Source organism: Meleagris gallopavo, chromosome 6, assembly GCF_905368555.1.
Source record: "Meleagris gallopavo chromosome 6, MGAL_WU_HG_1.1, whole genome shotgun sequence".
Taxonomy (NCBI): Eukaryota; Metazoa; Chordata; class Aves; order Galliformes; family Phasianidae; genus Meleagris; species Meleagris gallopavo.
The window spans coordinates 9345580-9368837 of NC_139409.1; the positions used below are offsets into that span (position 1 = coordinate 9345580).

A 23258-nucleotide genomic window follows, 5' to 3' on the forward strand; every position below is an offset into this window, starting at 1 on the left:
TGGTGTGGAAGAATCCAAGAGTCATTGAAAGTAAATCCTCACATTTAAATTATTGGTCAATTTTTTGCTCCAAGCATACACATTTCTATTTATCTCAGAATCCAAGCTCAACATGATAACACCACCTTTTGTGGTAAAACTCATGTTATGACTTCAGTTATTTGTGAAGAATTCCCACATCCTTGGAAAGCTCACAGACTGTCTGCGCATCATAAAGCACAGAGCTAGCACTTGGCGTTACTCCTCAAAGTTTACATTTGGTTATAACAAGTACTGACCCTTACTGAAGAACTTCAGAAAGCTTAGGCACAGATCTGTAGAGTCGTTTGACAAAATTCCGAGAGCTTTTTTAAGAGCAGTGCCTTGCAAACAGAGGTGTAACTGGAGATATCTGTTAGCTAAAGAACATTGAGTTGCGTCTCCTTCTGTAATTCCTTCCCAACAGGCTATGGTCTGGAAAGCATCAAAACATATCACATTAAGTTCAAGAAACTATTTCAGGTATCCTGATTTGTCTCCCTTATCATCTGTAGCACATTTTTACCATTTATGGTAATCATCACCAGCACGTGCAATCACTCATACGAAAAGTCTTTAAGCTCTGTAGCTTAGGAAAAAAGGGCATTAGTATTCTGAGCTGTTTGGAGACATCCAAACTCGGAAAGGCTCACAGCTTTGTACTGCACGCTCAGAAGCCTTTGACACACTGCACTAACCTAAGTCCCTCCTAACAACTGCAACTTGCACACAACAAGCAGTATTGACTCAGCTGTGCATAACTGGTTACAAAGCCTTTCAGATGCACAGCAGCTTCAAACACTGCTGCAGACATTAGAGCTTGTTTTACTAGCAGAGGTTTAGCAGCTGTCAGTGAGGTTTGCCTTACTGATGCACACTGTGTCAAGCACTATATTTAACTAACTTATTTGATTGGCCTCACAGAACTGATTTCTACAATCTGATCTTGTCAACATGAGCCCTGTTATGGCTGTATGCTTCCGTAACATTCATCTACCATGAATGAAGTTGTTCAGAATTACAAAGCTTATGCTGATAAGGAGTAAAGATATCATGTATCTACACACGTATAAAACAGTACAAAGCTTTCTTCTGGGGCAAGCATCTGGAGACTGAAGCTGAAGGAGAGAATTCCATCCCTCTAAATGAGGGGTTCCAGCAGTTCATTAAAGGACAATAAACCAGGACAATAAGAATTGGTTGTTTCGAAAAGGATGCCTTTATCTACACCATGTGGCACCTTTCGCAACAGCACTACAGAACTCAATAGTGTGCTTTCACAAGAAAGGATAAGCGTCTGTACTGCGCTGCTTCCACCAGCTTAGGCTTCCAACTAGGAAGATACACGAGTTGACACTTTGCATGAACTGCTTTACTTATCACTTGAAATACAAAACATAACATGACATATTTCCACTTATACACTAGGTTTAATGCATACATAGGTTGCTCCTAGTCACATCTTTTTTTTTTTTTATACACAGAAACTACAGCACATACAAAGAGCACAATAACACTATTTGAGAGAGAAAATTCTCACCTACTGAACATTAGTTTTCATTGTAGATGCCATCATGAGCTGAGCACGTTCACCAGCAACGAACAAGAGCCTGCACACTGTGCTTGTAAAAATCTGCACCAGTAGAGGTGACCCACTGTCACCACTGCTGAAACACACCACCCACCACGGTGCTCACACCCACTCTTTGGTCTCCATAAACATTTGGCAAGCACCAATGGACGTTAATGGGTGCTATTTTTCTCCCCACATGGAGGAGTTCAATTCCTCACCTTTGCTTCATATGTACTTCCATCTCAGGTGCCATTCTATCAGTCTGCCCCTCAGCTGCCATCTGTTACACCACAACAAAGTGTAATGGAATATTGGTGGGAAGGTTCAACTTCTACTGCCATTGCACAAACATCTGCCTCTGTATGTTGTGATGTACATGGATGCGTGAGTGCTGTAACACTCCTTACTCATAGCTGTGTCACTTCCCTGCCCTCACTTCATCTCTTCAGCTTATTTTTTTTATCCGGCTATGTTATGTGCTTAGTTAAGACATTTTGTTATTTGCCATCTCTGGCATCTGCAGCAGCTTATAAGCACGTACTGAGGAGAAAGCATTTTCAAGCTTATAGCATGCAGTTTACTTCCTACTTATGTCTGCAGCTCATAAGCATATCTACCTTTCACATCAAGTTTTTTAGCTTCAAATTCTCAACTCTGAAGCATTTTGGGCAGATGAAAATATCAGTTTCTCCAACTGCCAATTAGAAGTAACAATTTACTGGAAGTGAAATAGATGACACCTAAGCCACGTTATCCCCAGAAGTTCTATCTTTGCAAAGTGGAAAAAAAAAACAAAAAAAAACTATGAAGAAACTTTGCTTGGTTTATCCTCATGCCATTAAAATAAACATGAAACAGTACGTTCCTTTTTAAACCACTTGGTGAGTCAGTGCAGCTCAGGAAACTGATAAAAGGTTTATGGAAATAAATTAATATTGCATGAATGTTGCTGCAGCTATTAAACAAGTGAGAACCCATCGGTGAAGCCAAGAGACCTACATATGATAAGGGAAAATTGCAGAAAAGTCAGTAATTGTTATTACTGCAAATTCTTTGCCCTACAAAATGGCACATGACCTAAACAGATGTAAATGATGCAAGTGATATGGTTTTGTTGTTTATAACAAATCTTACAATTGGAATTATTGCTCGTAGCAATAAAAAAGCTCCTTTACATTTTTTTTAATTAAAGAAAAGATATGTAAAAGCTTTCAGAACTTAAAAAAAAAAGCGGTCATTAATATGACTAAGGAGAGTATTTTCCTTCACATTTCTTCAGAAATTGCATAACAATGAAACATTTCAATTACTGACATCATGGCTATCCTGACACATGACTTGACATCTCCGGGTGATGACATTATGTGAGATGACATCAAAGATCATGACTGATCTTAGTTCTCACTAAGAAGCCCAGCTTCATTTCTGAAAGCAGGGTTAGTTCAGCTACCTTTGCTTGAGGCCAAGAGGAAGATGAGCATTTCCAGCCTTCCTGCAGGAGTCAGAATCACACCTGCAGATCTCAGAGCCTTTACACGTTGCATAAAATTGGCTGCTGTTTCTTGCCACCTTCACAGTGTACTTCAGAAAAAATGCACTTGTAAAATTACAAAGGAGATGAACCTTTTGGTGAACTTGCAGTACATGAAGTAAACTCTGCTCCTGAGAATAGAGGCACCCACAGACTGGCTCCTGAGCTTTCAAGCCAGAAAAGGACTCACATTTCAACATATCAGGATTTCTAAAGAACAACAAGGATGTATCACAAGGAATTTGGACAAGAAAAACAAGAAGGTATGTGCAGAAGCAAACAACTCTCTTCTGTTCTCTTACTTGTAAAGATTAAGTTCTAAAAGTATTTGGATGCTTCAAACTATGTTTTTCCAAATATTCTGTTAATTTTCTCAATAGGAGTATATGTTTTACTGCATATAACAACATTCATTCATTTGGGTGGACGAAGGGAAAGACATCCAACACTTCACAGTAAGATTAAATACATGGACAGAATGTCTGCACATATAGGTATATTTCTTTTTTAAAGATCAGCTATTACACAGTATCACAGATAAATTGGCTTATTCATTACTGACCATTAAGTTGTGAATGCCCTCTTCCTGGAAGCATTCAAGGCCAGACTGAATGGAGCTTTGAGCACCCTGGTCTAGAGAGAAGTGTCCTTGCCTGTAGGAGGAATGATCTTAAAGGTCCCTTCCAAACCAAACCATTCTAAAAGTTACAGCTGCAGCAAAATAAGAGAAGATCTATAAAGGATGTCCATTCAGAATTCAAAGACGCAATATCCATTTTAATTTTGCACTCCCTGAAATTCAACTTTTAAGAAGCCATATTTTTAATTAAGGAAGCAGGTTTCAAGAAAGAAGCTATCAAGTAACCTGTCAGTCCCTCCCCTATGTATATTGGCTGACAGTAAAAACATCAGGAAACTCAAATTCACCTTAGATGTTCATTCCATTAGGATTTTAAGTCCATTTTCAAGTAGACATTATTGGCTCCTGTGTTTGATGGAAAAAAACCAAATCTCTGCTTTGTCAGGCATTCATCAAGAGAAATTTAATGTATAACATGTCAGAAGGAAATCAGTTACGGATCTACATACTTGAGGAGAGAAATTGCTTCAGAACCCCTCTTTCTAAACATGGTTCAGTCATAAAGATTTAAATCATTTCATGTAGCACAGTGAAATAACCTTAGACTATTGTCAAAAGAGTCATTCCTATTGTTCCATTACACTGATTCATACATGTGCGTTAGCTTTTTTCTTTAAAAAAAGAAATTTTACTGAAGGAAACTGAAAAAAAAGAGCAGTAAGCTGCTTCTGCAGTTAGATCAAGTGACATCACGGAAAAAGGAAGCAGTAAAAGCAAGAGCAATGGTAGTCTTTCATTGAGACCTTCCTTCTTATAATAAAATAACTTCGTAACAAAAGGAGACTGATAATTTCTCAACATCATCCTCTAAGAAGACGAACAACCCAAAGTTATTTTTATTCTGTACTAAGACAAATTATATTTTAGCATATTTAAGTGTGTTTAATTTGATTACAAACCAATTCCCGCTAAAGAAGTGGATGCTGTTCAAGGTTGAGAGATAATTTTCTTTAAAGAAAGTCTATTAAATTACCACTTACTCTTGACCAGAATAGTCATAGCTACTTGGTGGGGTTTCCCCTCCCCCCCACCCATATTCATACATAGATTCAGCTTATTACATCAGCCACATATAAGTTACACAGCAGAGGACAGAGCAGTCAGCAAACAAAGCATTCCAGACTTACCATTTACACAGATTTCAAAAGATTTGCAAAGATCATCTTCAACCAGGCAGCCTAAAAACATAATAGAGAGGTAAAAATTAATGCAGGTTTCAAATTGTGGATAATTAGCACAGACTGAAGTCCCCTCAGGTTATTAAATTCTCAGCAGGAGTCAGACATTTGGTTGCCTTTAAGAGTCTAAATTAGGCAGCACAGAAAGGTAAGAATGAGGAAACAAACTAGTTAGACAGCACCTATTTCCAATTAGTTACAGTCAGAATAACCTTTGATGGTTCTCTTCTCCTTATTCCTTTGCTGAGGGTTCAGTTTTCTCAGTGGTTTTCTCATTTAATAATTCAAGAAACCTTACAATCCCTAACTTTGAACACAATATTATTTGACAGCATAGTAATGCTGTAACATACTACGAGAAATCAGGAGTTCCCTCAAGCAACTTACACTGCAGTGAGATAAATCTATGAAATCAGTATAAACTGCTTGAAACAGGTGAAAAAGCTCCAGGCTTCAATTTAGTAACTGCAACCCTAGACTGTGCTTAGGTTCTCAGGAGCGCTTACTCTGTAGAAAGGTGTAAAAATGAAGCTACCTACACCAACACTACAATTATACCCTCAGCTGAAAAACCAGCACAGCTTCTAGGATTGGCTTTCCCTCCCATGTGAAGCAGGCAATGTGTGCCAGAACTGGTTCCTTTGCAGCTCCCTGCTATGTCTGCCTACACCTTGCCCTAGAAACTGCATCCAGCTTAGCAAGCTAAGCTTATCCACTTGGATGCATCTTTACAATGGCAATCAACCCATTGCTGATACCACCAAATCAGGTATGAGAACTCATTATTACCTCCTGTCTCCAGGCAAAACGAGCGCATATTCCTGAGAGCAGAAGAGAAGCGGGCATGATGCTCTAGTCACTCCACACTGGGACACAGGCACTAGAGCAATTGGAAGTATCATGCTACTGTCAGGACTATGTGCTGTTAATCGAACCAGTTTATTTTATTTTGTGTTCTCACAAACAACTAGGATCTGATAAAACTGTGGTGGATGTCTCATTCTTGGAGAGGCATTCAAGGTCAGAGTGAATGGGGCTCTGAGCATTTTGATCTATTTGTAGGTGTCCCTGCTCATTGCAGATGAGTTGGACTAGACAACCTTTACCTTTACAGGTCCTTTCCAACTCAAGTGATTTTACGGTTCTATGAACTACAAAGAACGAGGCTGTATTTTAGACACAGAAGCTACCCCAGAGAAAGTATCCTACAGTTAAGCCTTTCAATGACTCCAGGAAATACCTAAACTTTATAAGTCGACACAGAGTTACAGAAATCAAGTGGTCTCGACTAGATTCCCAGTACTCATTAGAAACCAGCCAAGAACTTCACCGTATCTAACACCAGAACACATCATCCTCTTTTTCCAGAAGCATAAATGTATTAAGCAGGATGTTCTTACCAAAAAACAAACAAACAAAAAAACAAAAAAAACCTCCAAAAGCCTCAAGACTCTTCCTATTATTCACATCCTAACTCTTCTAAAAGAAAATTTCAGGGGGGAGAGAATGACTTATGCATGCTCATCACACAGCCTTTCAGTAGGTATCTGTATTAGCACATCATTAAGCCTGAACTAATATATTATGTCTCTCAGCAGGATTTATTAGCACAGTGCTAGGTTTGAGCTAAGCAAGCACATTTACTACACGAATTCAAGTGGCACCAGCACACTTGCACAACCCCTTATGTCCATCTCCATTCCTGGTTACAAAGACCACAGAAACAACCTTACGAAGGGAACAGCCTACAACACGTATGCTGACAGAAGTGTTCTTTCATCCTTTTACTTATGCACCAATAAACTGTGGGTACACCTTTGGTAGCTTCTGAAAGGCAGAGAAAATTTCACACTCAGGAAGATTCTACAAACAGAGCGTGCAGGACAACACACGTCTGAACAACCAACAAACTCCAGTTTGTGACATTTTTGAGACATCTGTAATTTTGTTCCAGACAAGTCTACTGTAGCAGCTGTTTGACCTGAATTAGTGTCTGAAAACCGCCTGAAGAAAGCTGATTGCAGCCTCAGTGCCAACCCAGCAAAGCAGAAGGATGCCTTAACTATGTATTGACTCATAAAGAACCTAAGCAAAGAATGATGACATGCAACAGCCAAAACACATCAGCACAGGCTACGCAGCACAGTTGGAGCTCTAATTAAAAGTCTAGAAATGGTCACTTAAAATTTGAAAGCCTGGAGGGGGAATAAAGCAAAAGACATCAAGTACTAATGCAGACTAGACAAATGACAGGTGTGCTTCACTATTCCTGTTTCCAGAGATTTGAAATGGCTATTTCTTCTAAAGAAGTCTTTATTTTCCCCATTCAGCGAGACCTGGACAGGCTGGAGAGCTGAGCAGTAAGAAACAAGATGAGGTTTAACAAAAGTAAGTGTAGAGTCTTGCATACGGGAAGGAATAATTGCATGCACCAGTACAGGTTGGGGGATGACCTGCTGGAGAAGAGCTCTGCAGAAAGGGACCTGGGTGTCCTGGTGGACGACAGGTTGGCCATGAGCCCTTATGGCCAAAACCAATGGCATTCTGGGGTGCATTAAAAAGAGTGTGACCAGCAGGTTGAGGGAGGTGATCCTCCCCCTCTACTCTGCCCTGGTAAGTATTGTGTCCAGTCTGGGCTCCCCAGTACAAAAAAGACAGGGATCCCTTGGAAAGAGTCCAGCAGAGGGCCACAAAGATGGTGAAGGGCCTGGAGCATCTCCACTGTGAAGAAAAGCTAAGTGAACTGGGCCTGTTTAGCCTTGAGAAAAGAAGACTGAGAGGAGACCTGATCCAGGTCTATAAATATCTAAGGCGTGGAGGGCAGAGTGGTGAGGCCAGACTGTTTTCAGCAGTGTGTGGAGACAGGACAAGGGGGAACAGCCAGAAACTGCAGCATAGGAAGTTTCACACAAATGTACGCAAGAACTTCTTTACGGTGAGGGTGACGGAGCACTGGAACAGGCTGCCCAGGGAGGTTGTGGAGATATTCAAGACCTGCCTGGACACCTGCTTGTGCGACCTGGTGTAGAGAACCTGCTTTGGCAGGGGGTTGGACTCAGTGATCTCTGGAGGTCCCTTCCAACCCTTAAGATTCTGTGATTTATGGTTAGGAAAAAACCCCTGGTAAAATTTGTCTGCCTTGTTTTCCTGACAGATTCCAAAGGGGTTGAACTAGAAGCCTGAGGTGGGCATTTCCTCACAGGAAGTTGTCACGTGTCCGGGAGAGAAAAGAAGCCCTGTAGCTGACTTAATTACAGAATGGCTTAGAGTGGAAGGTGCCTTCAAGGTCATCAAGCTCCGACCCTCCTTTCTCACCCTGTGGCGGCCATGCTGTAGATCCTACAAGTGTTGAAGTTTCAACCAGGTGTGTTTCCAGAGGAGTCACAAGGTAAAAGTTCATGCAGACTCTTCTGCTTTTGAAACACCTGGAAAGACAGGTGGCTGTAGCCCTTGTTAACAGTTCTCAAAGTCACCTGTGAGACATCAGCCATCCCATAATATACCGATCATCTCAGAAGGAGAAAACCTCAGATTTAAAATGAATTAGATGTGTTTCTTCAGATACAAAGAAATAATAAGCCAAACCACATCAGTACAGAACTTAAATTCAAATCCACTCTGATTTGCTTGATACGCTTTGTGCTACCCCTAATATGTTTTCCATGAAAAGAAAACAGAAAAGCAATTTCATCACATTTGAATTTTTCCTTTAATAGCTGATTATTAGATGCTGACTGTTTCTAGTTGACGTCATTAGCCTTGGAAATTTGTGCCTTGGAGAGCAAATTATTCAAGTTAATGTATGGAAAACTACACCAACCAATGAATACCCCCAAAATAGCCTAAAATGACCTTGAAAGCTCCTTGAAAAATACCATATCTCAAGTTATTGCTAATGTTGATTGTTATGTATAATTCACTCAACCAGTCAATGTACTAATTTAACTGCTAATTTATCTTTTGTTACTGCTGAGACATTAAGACACATCATATTTCATTTTAAATATCATTTACCAACTAATAGTAACGACAGCAATAAGTCACTGCTGAAGAGTGAAGAGGCATTGTCTCCAGTAGGCACTTAATTCAGTTCATGCCTTATGGGATCAAAATTACAGCTCCCCTAAAATAAATTCTTCATATAACTTCAACCAGCTGAAGATAACTAGACTGCACAGGTATCCAAATTCACTTATTTGATTTGGCCTGCAAATATGCCAAATTAAGTTCTCCAAGTTCTTCTACTCCAGACTGACTCAGTTCAAATGCCTCATTTATGCAAGTAAGATAGAAATTAAAAGCACTTAGCATTGCAGCATCAAAACTACATTCAGCTAGCCCCACATGTCTTCTCAAAAAAGCAGTTCTAGCATTAACTAACATCAAAACCTAGGAACAGTCAAGACTTCATCATCTAATAAACTTACCCTGCATTAAAAATTGGCCTTTCCACAAGCAGTTATATGGCCCTATTTATAAAACCTAAGTATCAGTGTAACACAAAAGTCTGAAACAATAACATAGTTATGAGGGTGCACCAGCACCCACAAAAACAAGTGGAACTGTAAGCTTCATCATCAACTCCTCACATAACCAAGGCTCACAGGTCTATAATACTGCATATCTTGTAACAAAGAGAGAGCTCTTCCCTGACACATAAGAAATTAGCTGCTTAAAATCCAGGCAGTTGACAGTAAGGATTATCCTATTTATAAAGATAAATACATGCTTTCCACATTATTATGCATAAAGATTTAATTCCTAGTGACATAACCCAGTAGTCTGCAATTCTAGTAGATGATTTCATGTAACAAGAGCATTTGTGTTGAATCTACTCACATGTATACCTTTGTTAAGAGTTCTATTTTTTAAAGCTTCACGACTGCCTAAAATCAGGGTAGGCAGCTGAGCTGTACGTTACAGTACACTTACATGGAATACTTTTTGTTCATTAAGCAGGAAAGTTGATTTCATAGGGCTTCCCAAGATCTACCTCCTTTTTTTCTCCCTCTGCCTTAACATCCCAAGTACTATTTTCAGATGATCAGCACAACATAACTGTAAGAAAATGCTGTTGCAAGGGCAACGCATTATAGTATATGACCTAGAAGTCCAACTCTCTCTTTATCAAAATATTCTTCTCACAAGATACAAGACTACTCTCTCATTTCATTGAGTTTACAGCAGTTACACTTCCCTATTAAAAAAAAAAAAAAAAAAAAAAAAAAAAAAAAAGCCTACTTTGTCTTTGGTCATAAGAATTTAAATCACCCTGGACCATACCAATTGTTTAGCCTTATAGTAGAGACCTGTGAAGGTTTTAACAGTCCAGTCAGTTGAAGTCATTGGATCTCTATCTAATGAAAGCTACAGCAATTGAATTATAAAAGAGAGAATTTTATAAAATCTATTAGACAAATACACTGCATTGCATTTCTTTCTCTGTCCTTTCCTCCCACTTAACCAACCTGTTACAATTACACTACACATGTGTCTCATCAATAGAACTTGAATAGTCTAAGCAACTTTACAAGCTACCATTTATATACATAAGCATATTCCTTAGGCTTTCATTATCAAAAATGGTCTTACAACATCAAAATAAGAAAACAAACAAGAAACAATAACAGCTAAATTTCTCCCATATTTATCAATTAAAAAACTAGGAAAACACAAACCTTGTAAATCCTTATTGCTGTTAGTACTTTTCACTCTTTCACAGTCTTCACTCAACAGCCACATAACCATCCAATAGCTCTTCACTGTTGCAGTGCATAATTACCTCCCCTCACCATAAAGTATTATGCAATGTAGACTCCCTTAATAAAAATATGCTAATAGTCATTAGCACATTCAATAAACCAGAATCAAAGTTTATTCCACATCCACTTCCTTCATTCAGGTTTTTTTGCTCTCTGGTAAGGAGACCTTGAAGAGTAAATTCTGCTAAAACCTGCTAATGAGAAAAAAGAAAACACCTGGCTGTACCAACACTGGGCATGCCTGATGGGCCTCCCTGAGTCCTTAATGCCACCTGTGAATGTTTTAAATAGATGGTTTATAGTAGTTCTTGGTTGTGTGTTTTTTTTTTTGTTGTTGTGTTTTGGTTTTTTTTTTCCCACATAGTTGTTTTAAGAAATGTTCTTTAAGAATTATGTTTTTTAAAGTAGTGAGATCACATAGCAGGGATGTTTTGAACTGGAGAAATTCAGATAGTATATAACAATGATGATAATATAAACTGATGGGAAGAAAGAAGCATGACTTTCATACAGAAAAATGAAAGTGAAATGCTCTTCTTGCTGGCGTATGCGAGAGAAAATGTCAGTCTGCTGAAGCTGTAACCCATCCAACACATCCTCATCTGTCTGCTCCACATGAATGTCTAACAAGTCTAGGATTACACAAAACTACAAATAAAGCTGAGGAAAATATACTTTTAGCTTACGATGGGATCCTCTTGTTCTCCCTACTCGGAGGTCACTTAGGCACTACAGGTGTAAAGTACTGTTCATTACTCAAAGCCTGTCAATTGTATGTGAAAATCCACTGCTTATTCTCTTCAGCTTTACTTTGTTATTTACTTTGATATGAAATTTAGACATTTCTTAGTTCTCCAAATTTTCTTTTAATCTCCTTCTTCTCCTTTCTTCTTTTTTTTTTTCTCATTCCTCTTTTAAATCTGTTTTGAACTCCTCCATTCTCTTTTCCAGAAGTACATTTTCTACCTCCTACCTATTCTCTTCTACTCTCCAATAAAACTGTTCCACTGCTTTCTGTCTCTCTCAACATATATTAATCAGGCACTACCTTTCTTACCGTTACTCCTCTCTTCACTCATGCCAATGAACGGTCTGTCGCCTCTGGTGATTACTGTATCTCTATTCTCAACCTCTTCTACAAGATGCCCTCCAATACCTCTTCTAGCACGCTTGGGCATTCCTCATTCATCTCCCTCCCTGCTGAGGAGGTGCTGAAGAGAGTTTAAGAAATAGGTAGAATTTGTTCCACTATTCTCTCTGTGTTCAGGAGTAGGTTTACATATTTTCTTCTGTCATTCCTGGGTTCTCAGGATGTCTAGAATAGTCCTCATTGAAACAGGCATTTCACGAAGATATTGGAACCTCTGACTCTTTATCAACAACTGCTTTAAACATTAGCTTAATTATGGATTAAAGCAAATTTGCTCAAAAATATTAAAGAGCATAAAATACAAAATGAGCTTTTATCATAACAAGTACTGAGTTTTGACCTTCTACATTTATTCCATCTTATATGTTTTCGAAAGTAACAAGTGCCTAATATTTTTTGTAACACAGTAAGCAGAGCAGAGGTTCTTTTAGTTCTCTTTTAATTGAGTGCATGTGCACCAAGCTTAGCACAACAAATGCCACTGATCCATGGCAAAGAATCCAGGCCTTACTGTAACCAAAACTAACAGTCAGAAAGATGACACAAGAAATCCCAGCAGTGGTTAACTGGAAGTCAGTCTCTTATACGAAAAGTTTCCAAAGTACAGACAGATTTCCCGTAAGTGTTAACATATGGTGTCTACACTTCCCTAACTCTGAATTATTGCTTCTTTCAATCATTCATTATACACACTGTATATTAAAATATGATCCTAGCCAGAATAATTCTCTGTGGAATAAGGAGTTCTCATTCAAAACAAGAAAATGTCAGTACTAAGCTCACAGCCAAGACTTGCTCCTAAAGCCTCAATCACAGTTCATATTAGTGCTCCAATTACCCCCTTTCTATCACTTGTTCTTCAAGATGCAAGACTGACACGCTATGTAAGCAAGTGAGTGCAATGGGGCTGCCATGTTCTTTCTGCATTTAGGTGGGGAAAAAAAAAAAGTATATGAGTCTGGATAAGGAGCTACGAGATATGGTTTAGTAGCTTGTGGTAGCAATGGTAATGGCAGGAAGGTTGGACTAGATGATCTTGTAGGTCCTTTCCACCCTTACTTTTGCATGTCCACTACTAAAGAAAGGAATTGCTTTGCTGTCAAAATATAGTTAACTTATCTGATTACTAATGCTGTGATTGCAATGATGTAGGGCTTTTCTGCTGGAAAGTGCTGAGGAAAGGTCACTATTAAGAATAACTGAAGATGTAATCAGTAATAATAATAATAATAATAATAATAATAATAATAATAATGAAGAGACAGAGAAAAGCCATATTAGAAAAACTCCAGAACAGCATTTGCATTTTTGCCCAGGGCTCAAAAGAACACAGCATGTCATGGGCTGATACAAGAAATGAATGTTTTGTTATGCCTTTTTTTTGTCATTTTTTTTGCATGGTAAATATTAAAAGAACTTTGTTTCCCTCAAGAAAAATCAGTTCCTCAGTGCTACATGCCCCACCTCTGGTTCTGCAGCTCAGATAATCTGGCGAATAGGAAGCAAAGATACAATACTCCAGGCAAACATAATACTTAGTTATATTGAATGTTCTCCATTTAAATTATAATTTTGAAAAAGCAGATATATCCATTCTTGGAGAAAAAAATAGATCATTTAAAAACTAAGATTAAAATGATAATCTTTGATCAAGACCAAAAACTTTCACTCATACCCATTAACTGCAACAAGAGGGATTAGATTGATTTTGATCAGTAGCTTGGCCTCAAACAAAATATATTTGCCATGTTGGTAGTCCATATTGGAAAGAAATAAACAGCTCTACAATATAAAGTCTACAAAATGTTCTTTCAAAATTAGAAAATGTTAATTGAAGTGCTCACAAGCTGTAAAATCTCATAAAAAAATCAAGACCAGTCCTTGAATAACTGTGATTCAGTTCCTCCTGTTTGTTACCAGTTGCTGAAAGGAATTTCCTCACTGAGCACTGAACTACCATCATCCAACACTGAAATCACAGCTCCGACCTAAAGCCAAACCTTTTTGTACTTAGCAAAGAATTTAAGGGCTGAACACTCATTGAACCTAAACGATTTCTGTATCAATGTTTAAATGCATCAATAAGCAGTCCAAAATCTTTTGCTGCTATTGCCTGCATGATACCCTTTCCTCCAAAATCTATATGCAGCAAGGTCTTCCAGGATTTATCATAGCCACAGATAACCAAAAAAGTTAAAACCGAGGCTTAGGTAAAGCAGAGTAAAGCAGTTCCAGCAAAGCCTTTCTCATTATGGCAGCAAACACGGCAGTTCAGTGGCCTCTGCCATATTTATTCTATGAAAGAGCTATTGCCATCATTATATCTATTTATCTTACTTATTTACACATCGATAACTGTCAAACTTATCCTGTATGCTTGTTTTACAAAATTGCAGAACAGAGTGAATTCTAAGTCCTAATTATAATTCAGTTCTAGCCTTCTTCCACGCTTTGGGTTAAGACAAGCTGGGTCAAAGAAGAAGTGAACCATTAGGTAGAGGAAATTGAATAATCTGTAGGTTATATGCTATGGAAGATAGTTCTTTTTATAACATTTTCCATTATACTTACATGGGGAAGAGGTTTATGTTGTATCATCTATAGTTAATTAGTCTTCATGTTTATAAAAATAGTTCTTCACAGTTCTTCCTCATGTTTTGCGAAATCTTTCAATATTTAAAAAAAACAATGGGGAAAAGAGGTATGTTTATCATTTTCCTCTAATAAGCACCAAAATTTTGTTTTCATTACGTGCCAGAAAATCTTAATGCTTGGCATTTGAAAAAAAATAAGAAGAGTTCACAGTTCTGAAGGCCAGTATTTAAGGACGGTTCCAGAGGTCTCCTGGAATGATCACCTTTAACATTCTGTTCTACTTAGCAAACAGTACAGCATCTTTTAATTGATAATGTGATCAATACCTATTGCATACAACTTCTTCATTCTCCTATCTCTTCTTACAAAGTCACTCTCCTTTCTCTTCCATCTCTATTGCACAGCTAATTAAATACCAGGGTAAATTATTGTGTGGATGTGGTAAAAACAGCTTGAGAAGAATGAAAAATGAATGTCATAAATCAGCAGAGCCTGAACAGCAAGGGGACAGTACACAGTCATTTGTTATTGGAAAGTAATTCTCACAGACAAAACAGCATGCGTGGGTTTGGGAGCTACACTTTACAGATGAGCCTTCAAACAGGGACACGGGAATGAGAGTACTCTAAATCTGTTTATTTCTGCATATCCATATTGAAGACTGCTAGATATTGAAAACATTTTCAACTGTTGTTACTGGGAGTGTGTTTGGAAAAACAGCTTCATAACTTTATCATGCAATTTTGAGTCATTACATACTGTTTATCTGGAGTGATGAAAACACCTATGTTCATTTCACGAAAGAGACGCTACTGTATATGTTTAGTAATTTCTTTAATAAAGAGTTTAAACAGCCCTGAGTAATCTCCATTAAATATTCATGTGTTGGAGAAGAACAATGAAAGTCGATGAAGAAACTCATAGTCTCTTAAAGCTCTCAAAGGAAAAAAGAATAATATTAGGTAAAATTCAATAGACTGCAGCACCAAGATTTATCTATATAGTTTATCCTGGGACTTAGAATTGCAAATGAAGCTGAAGCATTCTTTATTAGGGGACAGTTATAAGAAATAAGTCACATAGATACTGGTAGCACACCAAATTTGAAAGTACTTAGTAAAGAAGCCTAAAACTTCTCCCTTTCCACAGAAAAATGCAAGAATCTCATAAATATTTCTGTACTAGAATGTCTGTACCTTTTCCAAGAACTTTGATGTTCCAATGAATACAAATTGTCTTTTGACATACAATCAATGTGCAGCATCATGTTGGACTTACATGGAACTGCATATCTGGGCATCACTGCATTCTTGTCAGAGATTGACATTAAGAAACAGTATTTTATTATGCTGATAAAGAACAAAATCTATCCCATATTTACCCAAAATTCATTTCAGACAGTAGACGAAATTCATTATATGGTAAAATTGATCATTTCTTCTTATTTTGGTGAAAATGCACTGACTTCAAAAAAATTCTGGCCCTGAGAGCGAATGGTCCTGATTTTGATTGGTAATTGTGCTCTAATTACTTCTGAATCACCCTATGTATGTGTGGCTGACATTAATGCCAGCTGTCCCAGAATGCATTCTGCTCTTGTCTCTGTGAAGTAGCTCTGCCCACCCTGAGATACCAGGAAGATGTTTATTTCCCCAGGATAACTACTGAGAGGCAGGCATTTTAATAACATGTCAGAGAGCTAGTAAAGAAAAGGACTTATAGCAATTAGATTGAAGCAATTTGGGGAGGAACCAAGAAAATTAGAGACAATCCTGAAAAACAAATAATCTGATGCATGTTGAGCAGCACAAGAATTCATATTTCTGATTCCTTCCTAAAAAGTACACAGTTCACAGAAGACAGTTTTGCTCTCTCTAGAAAAAAGAAAAAAAATTAGAAGACTAAACCTTCCAAATTTTTCAAGTTTGTCTAGCTATTGAACTCCTTTTCATGATAAGAAAACTCACTGAAAAAAGTCAGGAAGAAAAACTCTGAAGTTTGTATCCAGGAGTTTCTGTCGGTGCCTTCAACTTCAAGACTAGCCAAAGGTCATTACTTTATCATAACCATAAAGTTCCCAACTCTTATTGACTTAACATCTAATGCCTATTGATTTTGATAGAACTGATGTGTCAGAGCAGCTTTGAGAATCAGGGAGCAAATGCCTACTTTTTAATTTTCTTTTATATATTTATTTTGTTATTTTTCCCTCTGCAAATAATAATCTCTGAAGCGTCTGTGTGAAATCTGTTCAGTCGAAGGAACACAGAGCTTTTATATAACAACTGAGAAAAGGATGTTAACGAACAGTTGGTGTTGCATATCCCTTAACATGAACTTTTAAGCCAGGCCTATTAGCAAGACTGGAAAGCTAGGATCCAGCAGACTGGAATCCAAGTCTTGGTCTTAATTTTTGCTGCTGGTCTGAGCAAATCAACTTTTCTCCTGTAGTTTATCGATTCTTATCTTGTTAAATTTATCATATGGTTGCAAGTGGTTTGTAGAATGGAGACCTGCTGAAGTTTGGGATGCTATTGATCATTTTAATACAAATATTAAACTTTTTATAACTTTATTTAACTTATCTACACACCGCAGAAGTGTTTTAAACTTTAGAAAGAAAGCAGCTGCATAAAGTTTCCAGGAAGTATTTGGAAACAACCATTGCTGAAGTGTACATTTTTAGCGGTAATTTAAGAAAAGCCAATGCCTTCCTCTTCTCAAAAATGCAGGGATTTCCACAGAAATTGCAAAATATATCCTTGACAGCCACTGAACTCTATAGTACACAAGCTTTTAATTCTTTCTCCATGAGGAGTATTGAAGGTAGGAAGAAAAGTATCTCTGGGACAAGAATTCTCATTCTTACCCTGAAGGGGCAGAGCAGCAGACAGCCAAGCAGAGCTCCACACTCCAGGTGCAAGCTGTACATATCTTATACGGCTTTGGGAGAATTAGCTGTCATTCTGTCCTGGCTTGATATATACACACTTCTTAGAAAGGAATAGATTGTTCTTCGATTCTCAGCTTGTGTTGATTCTTTCTACTTCAATTTTGAATTATCTAAAAGTCTGATTTTAATGGAAGGGAAAATAAGACATACAAATAAATACAGAAAAAAATAAAATAGATTTGCATTCTGTATCCATACACTGTCATTTTCCTTCTGAATGATCAGCAGTCAGCATGATTACATGCATTTGCTATACATAATGCCTGTACAGTGCATGTTATATACAGCACACTGAAGTTCTGGTGCCGTGATCCAACAGATCACAATTCACTTTGGGGAACAGGTTAATGTCAGTCGCGTAGGGTTTTCATTTTCCCATCTAGACTTAAGGTGAAGACTGAAGCTGAGTACATTAGCATCTCTCAAAGTCTCCAAAACAATTTTGCCAAAGACAAATTCCATACAGGAAGATGTATATCCCACTAGAATTCTTACTTCACTGAATTTCTGTACATCTCAGTGTAACAACTTGACATCATTACAGCTTCCTCCATGACTATTCCCTATGCCATCATGAATATTCCTTTTACTCTTGAGAGTTAGGAGGCAGAAGGCAAATAGTGAAAAAGATAGGGTAATTTACCACTGAATCTACCTCCCAGCTTCCTCTGCTGCTCCACCAACCTTGAAGAGCTGTCCCTGCTTGCTGCTCCAGCCTCTCACGAGTAATGACAGCCCAAAGTCTGCACAATAGAAGCCAGTGTGGCAGATTAACTTCATGGAGTAAACACTGGAGAGAGACCATGGTTTAACAGAGGAGATGACATGCATTTCACTACACCATAAGAGGAATGTAGAGAAAAAGAAGAACCAGGAGAAAAGGGTCTGAGAAAGTGAAGGAACATGACCTTCATATATAAGTGTGTAAAGTATAATGAGTCAAAAACAATAAAAAGTCAAAGTGCAGAGATTAGCCAGCAGTAGAGATAAGAACAGCCCTGAGCTTTCCTGCGAGCCTGTTGCACTGAGTCTGTAGTAGTGCTGCCTTCAGCAGATTTCAGTGTGGTGGAAGGGAACTCATTTCTTGCAGGCATCCCGAGAGCAGAAATTGTTTTCCAGTAATTCCACCGATAGTTCACAAGCCCATTCCAAAGATTCATATATTCAAGACTGGAATTTTAAAAATACATATTTTTTTATATATTGTGATAATACTTCACAAAGTTCTAGTCATGAGTCTTCAGTCTATATCTGACTGTAAGTTGACTGGCATTTGCATAATTTTGTGAGACATATTATTCAGTGAGGTTTAGAATCAGTCTGGCACCTCATATGTGAGCCTTCTTAAGAATTCTTAAATTATTTTAATGAACCAGTATTATTCAAAACATTTTTTTTCCTTCAGGATTTGAACTTTGGCCAAAACACTAAGCCACAGTCTCTAAGTGTATGCTTGGAGACTTTTTATTTGATGAATACCTTAAAAATATGGTCTTGTGTTGTTTCTGAATTTAATACTTCGCAGACAGCAAATATCAATGTGCACAATGTTCTGCACATCAATGTAATGATGACAAAAAATCCTAATTAGAATAGGAAAGGAAGAAGACACGAAAGGGAAAAAGAAAGAAAGAGAGAGAAGGGGGGAAAAAGAGAAAGAAAGAAGGCAATCTGTGATCTTTATCCCTGCTCTACAAAGCATAAATCATGCAGCAGAAGTACAGGCACAATGTTTAAAAAAAATAATATCCCAAATGTATAAATAATATATTTTAATGCCACTTCACTTGAGGTGTTTTTTCAACAAACATGAGATTGCAACGAGAATGTCTGAACATTGTCAGCTCTGAGGCTGCTTCACAGAAGTTATGCCAAGAAATGCAAAACATGGCAGAGCAGTCTGTTATCATACACATGTATGTACAAGGACAAAACACACTGCTGCTTCTCTTCATTTAGCTTTGCTGAGAAGAATACTTAACTATTAACTTCACATCAAGCTCTTGCATTTTCAAGGAGCTGCCTTCACTTTCCTTCGCATAGCAGCTGAGTATCCGGTCAAGGACCAGAACAACAAGCAGTGTAGCTACACTCCTCTTGCAGTTTCCTGGAATGGTTTCACTGAGGAGTACACAGAAAAAAAAAAAATAGATTTCACAGAATATGAGCTGTGTTGTTATTCTGCTGTGGAAAAACATGCCCTGGCAGGCTTAGAAGTTTGGTTCAGGATAACATCAGGATTTTTACAGCTGAAAGGTTTTGTCTATTAATTCAACATCCCTTTAGCTATTAATTAAATATCAAAACATCTAAAACACATTTTGCATCACTTTTTTTTGTTATCACCACAAACATTTTTAACAATTTTACACAGCTAAAAACGTGAAATTTGGGAGCATAGGATAAAGCAGAAAGCATTCCTCAGAGAACCATAAAATCATAGAATTAATAAGGTTGGGAAAGACCACCAAGATCACCTAGTCCAGTCATCAACCCACCACCAAAATATCACTAAACCACATCTCTAAAAAGTGGCAAAATATGGCCAAATCTGCTGGGATCTTCCATCAGGGTAACCCAGCTCTTCTTTGCCACAGGTTAACACAGCATGAGGATGGAGGAAGGCAACTCCTGGTGTTGGTGAACAGACCCACATCCTTCCTCGCTCCCAAAAAATCTTTACATTCTCAGCAGCTCTGTTCATTGACAGATGATGATTTAATGACATGCAGTATCCCTATTTCTGGGTTAAAGGTAGAGCACACATATAATCACAACACATTTACCCTTGCTTTCAGTTGTAATGTTTTGCTTACAAAGAGAGATGAAAGTGTTTGCACATCATAAGTTTGAGGAGAAATTAAAAAAGGTAACTACAGGGTTCTGGATCTTTTTGTCACTGCAGAGCTCTCAAGCTTTTTTGCACTGTGGATGCAACCTTTCTAGGGGCATGATTCCTTTGTTACTGCTTTCTGATCAATCTTTACCTCCTCTCCTCCAAAGGCAGCCCAACATGACTGCCAATGTTCACCAACATGGATAGGGCAGTACACTTAGGTCACAGATTATCCCCTCAGCTACTTTTTTATCCAGGTGTATGAACCTGCAGAAAGCTCACAGGAAGCATTACCCAGGCTTCTTCCCTTCCACATAGCTTACTTCACAGCATTCACACTCCCAGATGGCACACTGACTCTATACACTGAAGAAGTTAAAAAAAAAAAAAAAAGAAGTGAAATATACAAGAAAGAACAACTTACCAGTTCATTACTTCAGAAAACATTTTTATGTAATTTTTACTAAAATACCATAAGAGATTTAAGGTGACTCACAAATGTCTAGAAATATAGAAGTTATTTTCAGCCTGTGTGCTTTTTCCTCTATGATGAAGGGAGACTAAAACTACTCTGCCTTTGTTTCTTGTTATTTTCTGCCTCATTTCTACCTTCCTTTTTGTAAGAATAATCATGTACATTATGCTTTTCTTAAGAAGCTCCTGACTGAGTGCCACCTGTATCAGCAGGAGGCAGGCAGATAAAAAGCGCTAACCACAAAGTTGCAATTACGTATCAAAGATGACTGCTAATCTCCATAATTGCTAGTGTTAGTTTTCCCATTTTCAGCTAGTTCCATCCAGTTTGACAAAACAAAGTTAATGACTGTCTTTGAAGACTATCTGAATGTATCTGTAGTACAGATATACAAACATGCATATTATATTAACCTATTTATATATATATATTATAGGAAGAAATTCCTTAAAGGAGGCACTGCACAATGTATTTCCCTTTTTCATGAGGCTTCCAGAGAAGTGCTCTTTCTGCATGACACAGGAGAATCTTCAACCAAACTATGAACAGAAAAACTTCCTACATTTTGCTTCAGTCTCACAGAAGGCCTTTTGCTATTTATAAGTAAATCTGTGAATTGAAAAGAACTTCACACTTTTGCCTATCGCTATTATGGCTAAGATGTAGGGCTAACGGCTAACACAAGAGAAAATAGGCCTACTTTGGCTTTTAAAGAAAGTAGTGTATTTTCAGTATATATATCCAGCCTCTAAAATACCTGAAATTGTTGAACATTCTTAGAACACAAAGACTAAAACATGAAGATTTGCCTTGGAGACATAAGGAGCTGCAGTCACCATGCCAGGTCACTGGCACAAACTGAAAGACAAGTTTGTGTGATTCAAACAAACCTAATGGGTTTATTTTTAAATACAAGCATTTCATAATGAATATTCAGCAAGACAGCTGCAGCCCAAAATCATCCACTGAACATAAGCCTGGAATGTTTTTTCAAATAATCTTTGAATAAATGTAAAAATCCAGAATATTCCTCACAGGTCTGTCTCCAGCCCACGCACTGGGGATTTTTTTAATTTATTCGGTCTGTGTACATGTTCTGTATACCTAAACACCACTTAGAAGGCTCAGAAAGCTAACAAAGCAGTGCCTCTGTAAGCACAAAGATTTTTCATTCTAGAAGTGTTCATCTGTGAACTTAAAAATGTTTGACCATGGATGTAAGACAACGACTTAAAAGCTTGGCTTTTTCTCCTTTCAACTATATGGGAAGATAGAAACCCATCCCATGCTTCTGCAATTAGTACTGAAGCTGAAACTGATTAATGGGGTCCATCCTACCTTATGGTGGCTGCTTATTTAAAGAACAGTAGTGTAAAGGAAATGAACACTTCGATCTTCCTTGCATCACCACTTAATCAGTGCAAAACTGTGGGGTTATAAATTAGTCTGCAGGGAAGTCTGCCATCATGCAGGCATATATATACATAAATATGTATACAGAAAAAAAAAAAGATAAAGTAAGTAGGTCAGCACCGACCTTCTTCAAGCCTTCATAGATATTTATGATAAGGCACTGATATTCAGTATTTCTCTACATTTCTAAACTTGCTAAAATGGTACACAGTGACATCCTTCCACCTTAAAATTAAGGACAAACTCTCCAGATTTATATTACTGATGGAAGCCTAAAATTTTGTCTCTGGACATAGTGAATAGGTATGATATAACAACATAGAGCATATTTTTAAACAATCATCTATGTTGGTAGAAATCAAGCTACATTTCATACATGCAAATTAGTTATCATTGCATTATACATTCAGCTCAGATCAAGAAGCCCTAACACTGTGAAACACTGAAAGTAGGCATGAATAGAGATTCTACTTATCCAAAACTGTCTTAGTTCAGAGGTTAGTTTTTAGCTGACAAGTGAGAGGTTCATTCTCTATTTCAGTACACCACTGCATCTGAATCCTTGAATGATTCCTACAGAACCATTCCTACAGAAGTGTGAGGGAGCAAAAAATGTAAGGCCATCTCAAGTCTATTTCAAGTACTGTAGGAGTTTGAGAGCATTTCATTTTTCAGCATATGCGAAAATACAGCAGGATAACTTTATGGATTGTACAGCTTCATGCAGACGAAAAAGGCTAGAAAGGATCTGGATGTCTCATGCAGTGAAAAAGATGAAAGGAACAGTACCGGCAGGTTACTTTCTGCAGGAAGGCATCAGTCTTAATGGAGAACAGCAGTGAATGAGCTCTCCATAACCAGCCGTGGCAGCTGGAATCTAAGCACAAAGACACAGCGAAAGCATCCAAGCTCATTTGCCCAGTTCACAAAGAAAGGTTGCACAGGATCTTATTTGTCTATCACTGCAGTAGGCTGGCTCACTTGAGGCAATACCTCGAACACTGGTTATGATTAATTTATGGTGACTGACTGGAGAAGTTTCATTTTTAATGGAAATGATTCTAAGCCGGGAGAAATAATAAGAACGGAAAAAAATAAATTCTGGCTATGAGACACTGTGTGAGCTTATCTAAT

At 37.8% G+C, this 23258-nt stretch overlaps 1 protein-coding gene across 2 annotated transcripts in view; it reads right to left on the bottom strand.

Moving 5' to 3' along the window:
• The window catches only part of PTPRN2 (protein tyrosine phosphatase receptor type N2), a 622129-nt gene that overhangs the window by 553733 nt on the left and 45138 nt on the right, over positions 1 to 23258 (bottom strand). For both annotated transcript variants that reach the window (XM_085227026.1, XM_085227025.1), the window contains exon 2: positions 4890 to 4940. In XM_085227026.1, the coding sequence (XP_085083152.1) occupies positions 4890 to 4940 (51 nt within the window). The remainder of the gene's footprint in view (positions 1 to 4889; positions 4941 to 23258) is intronic.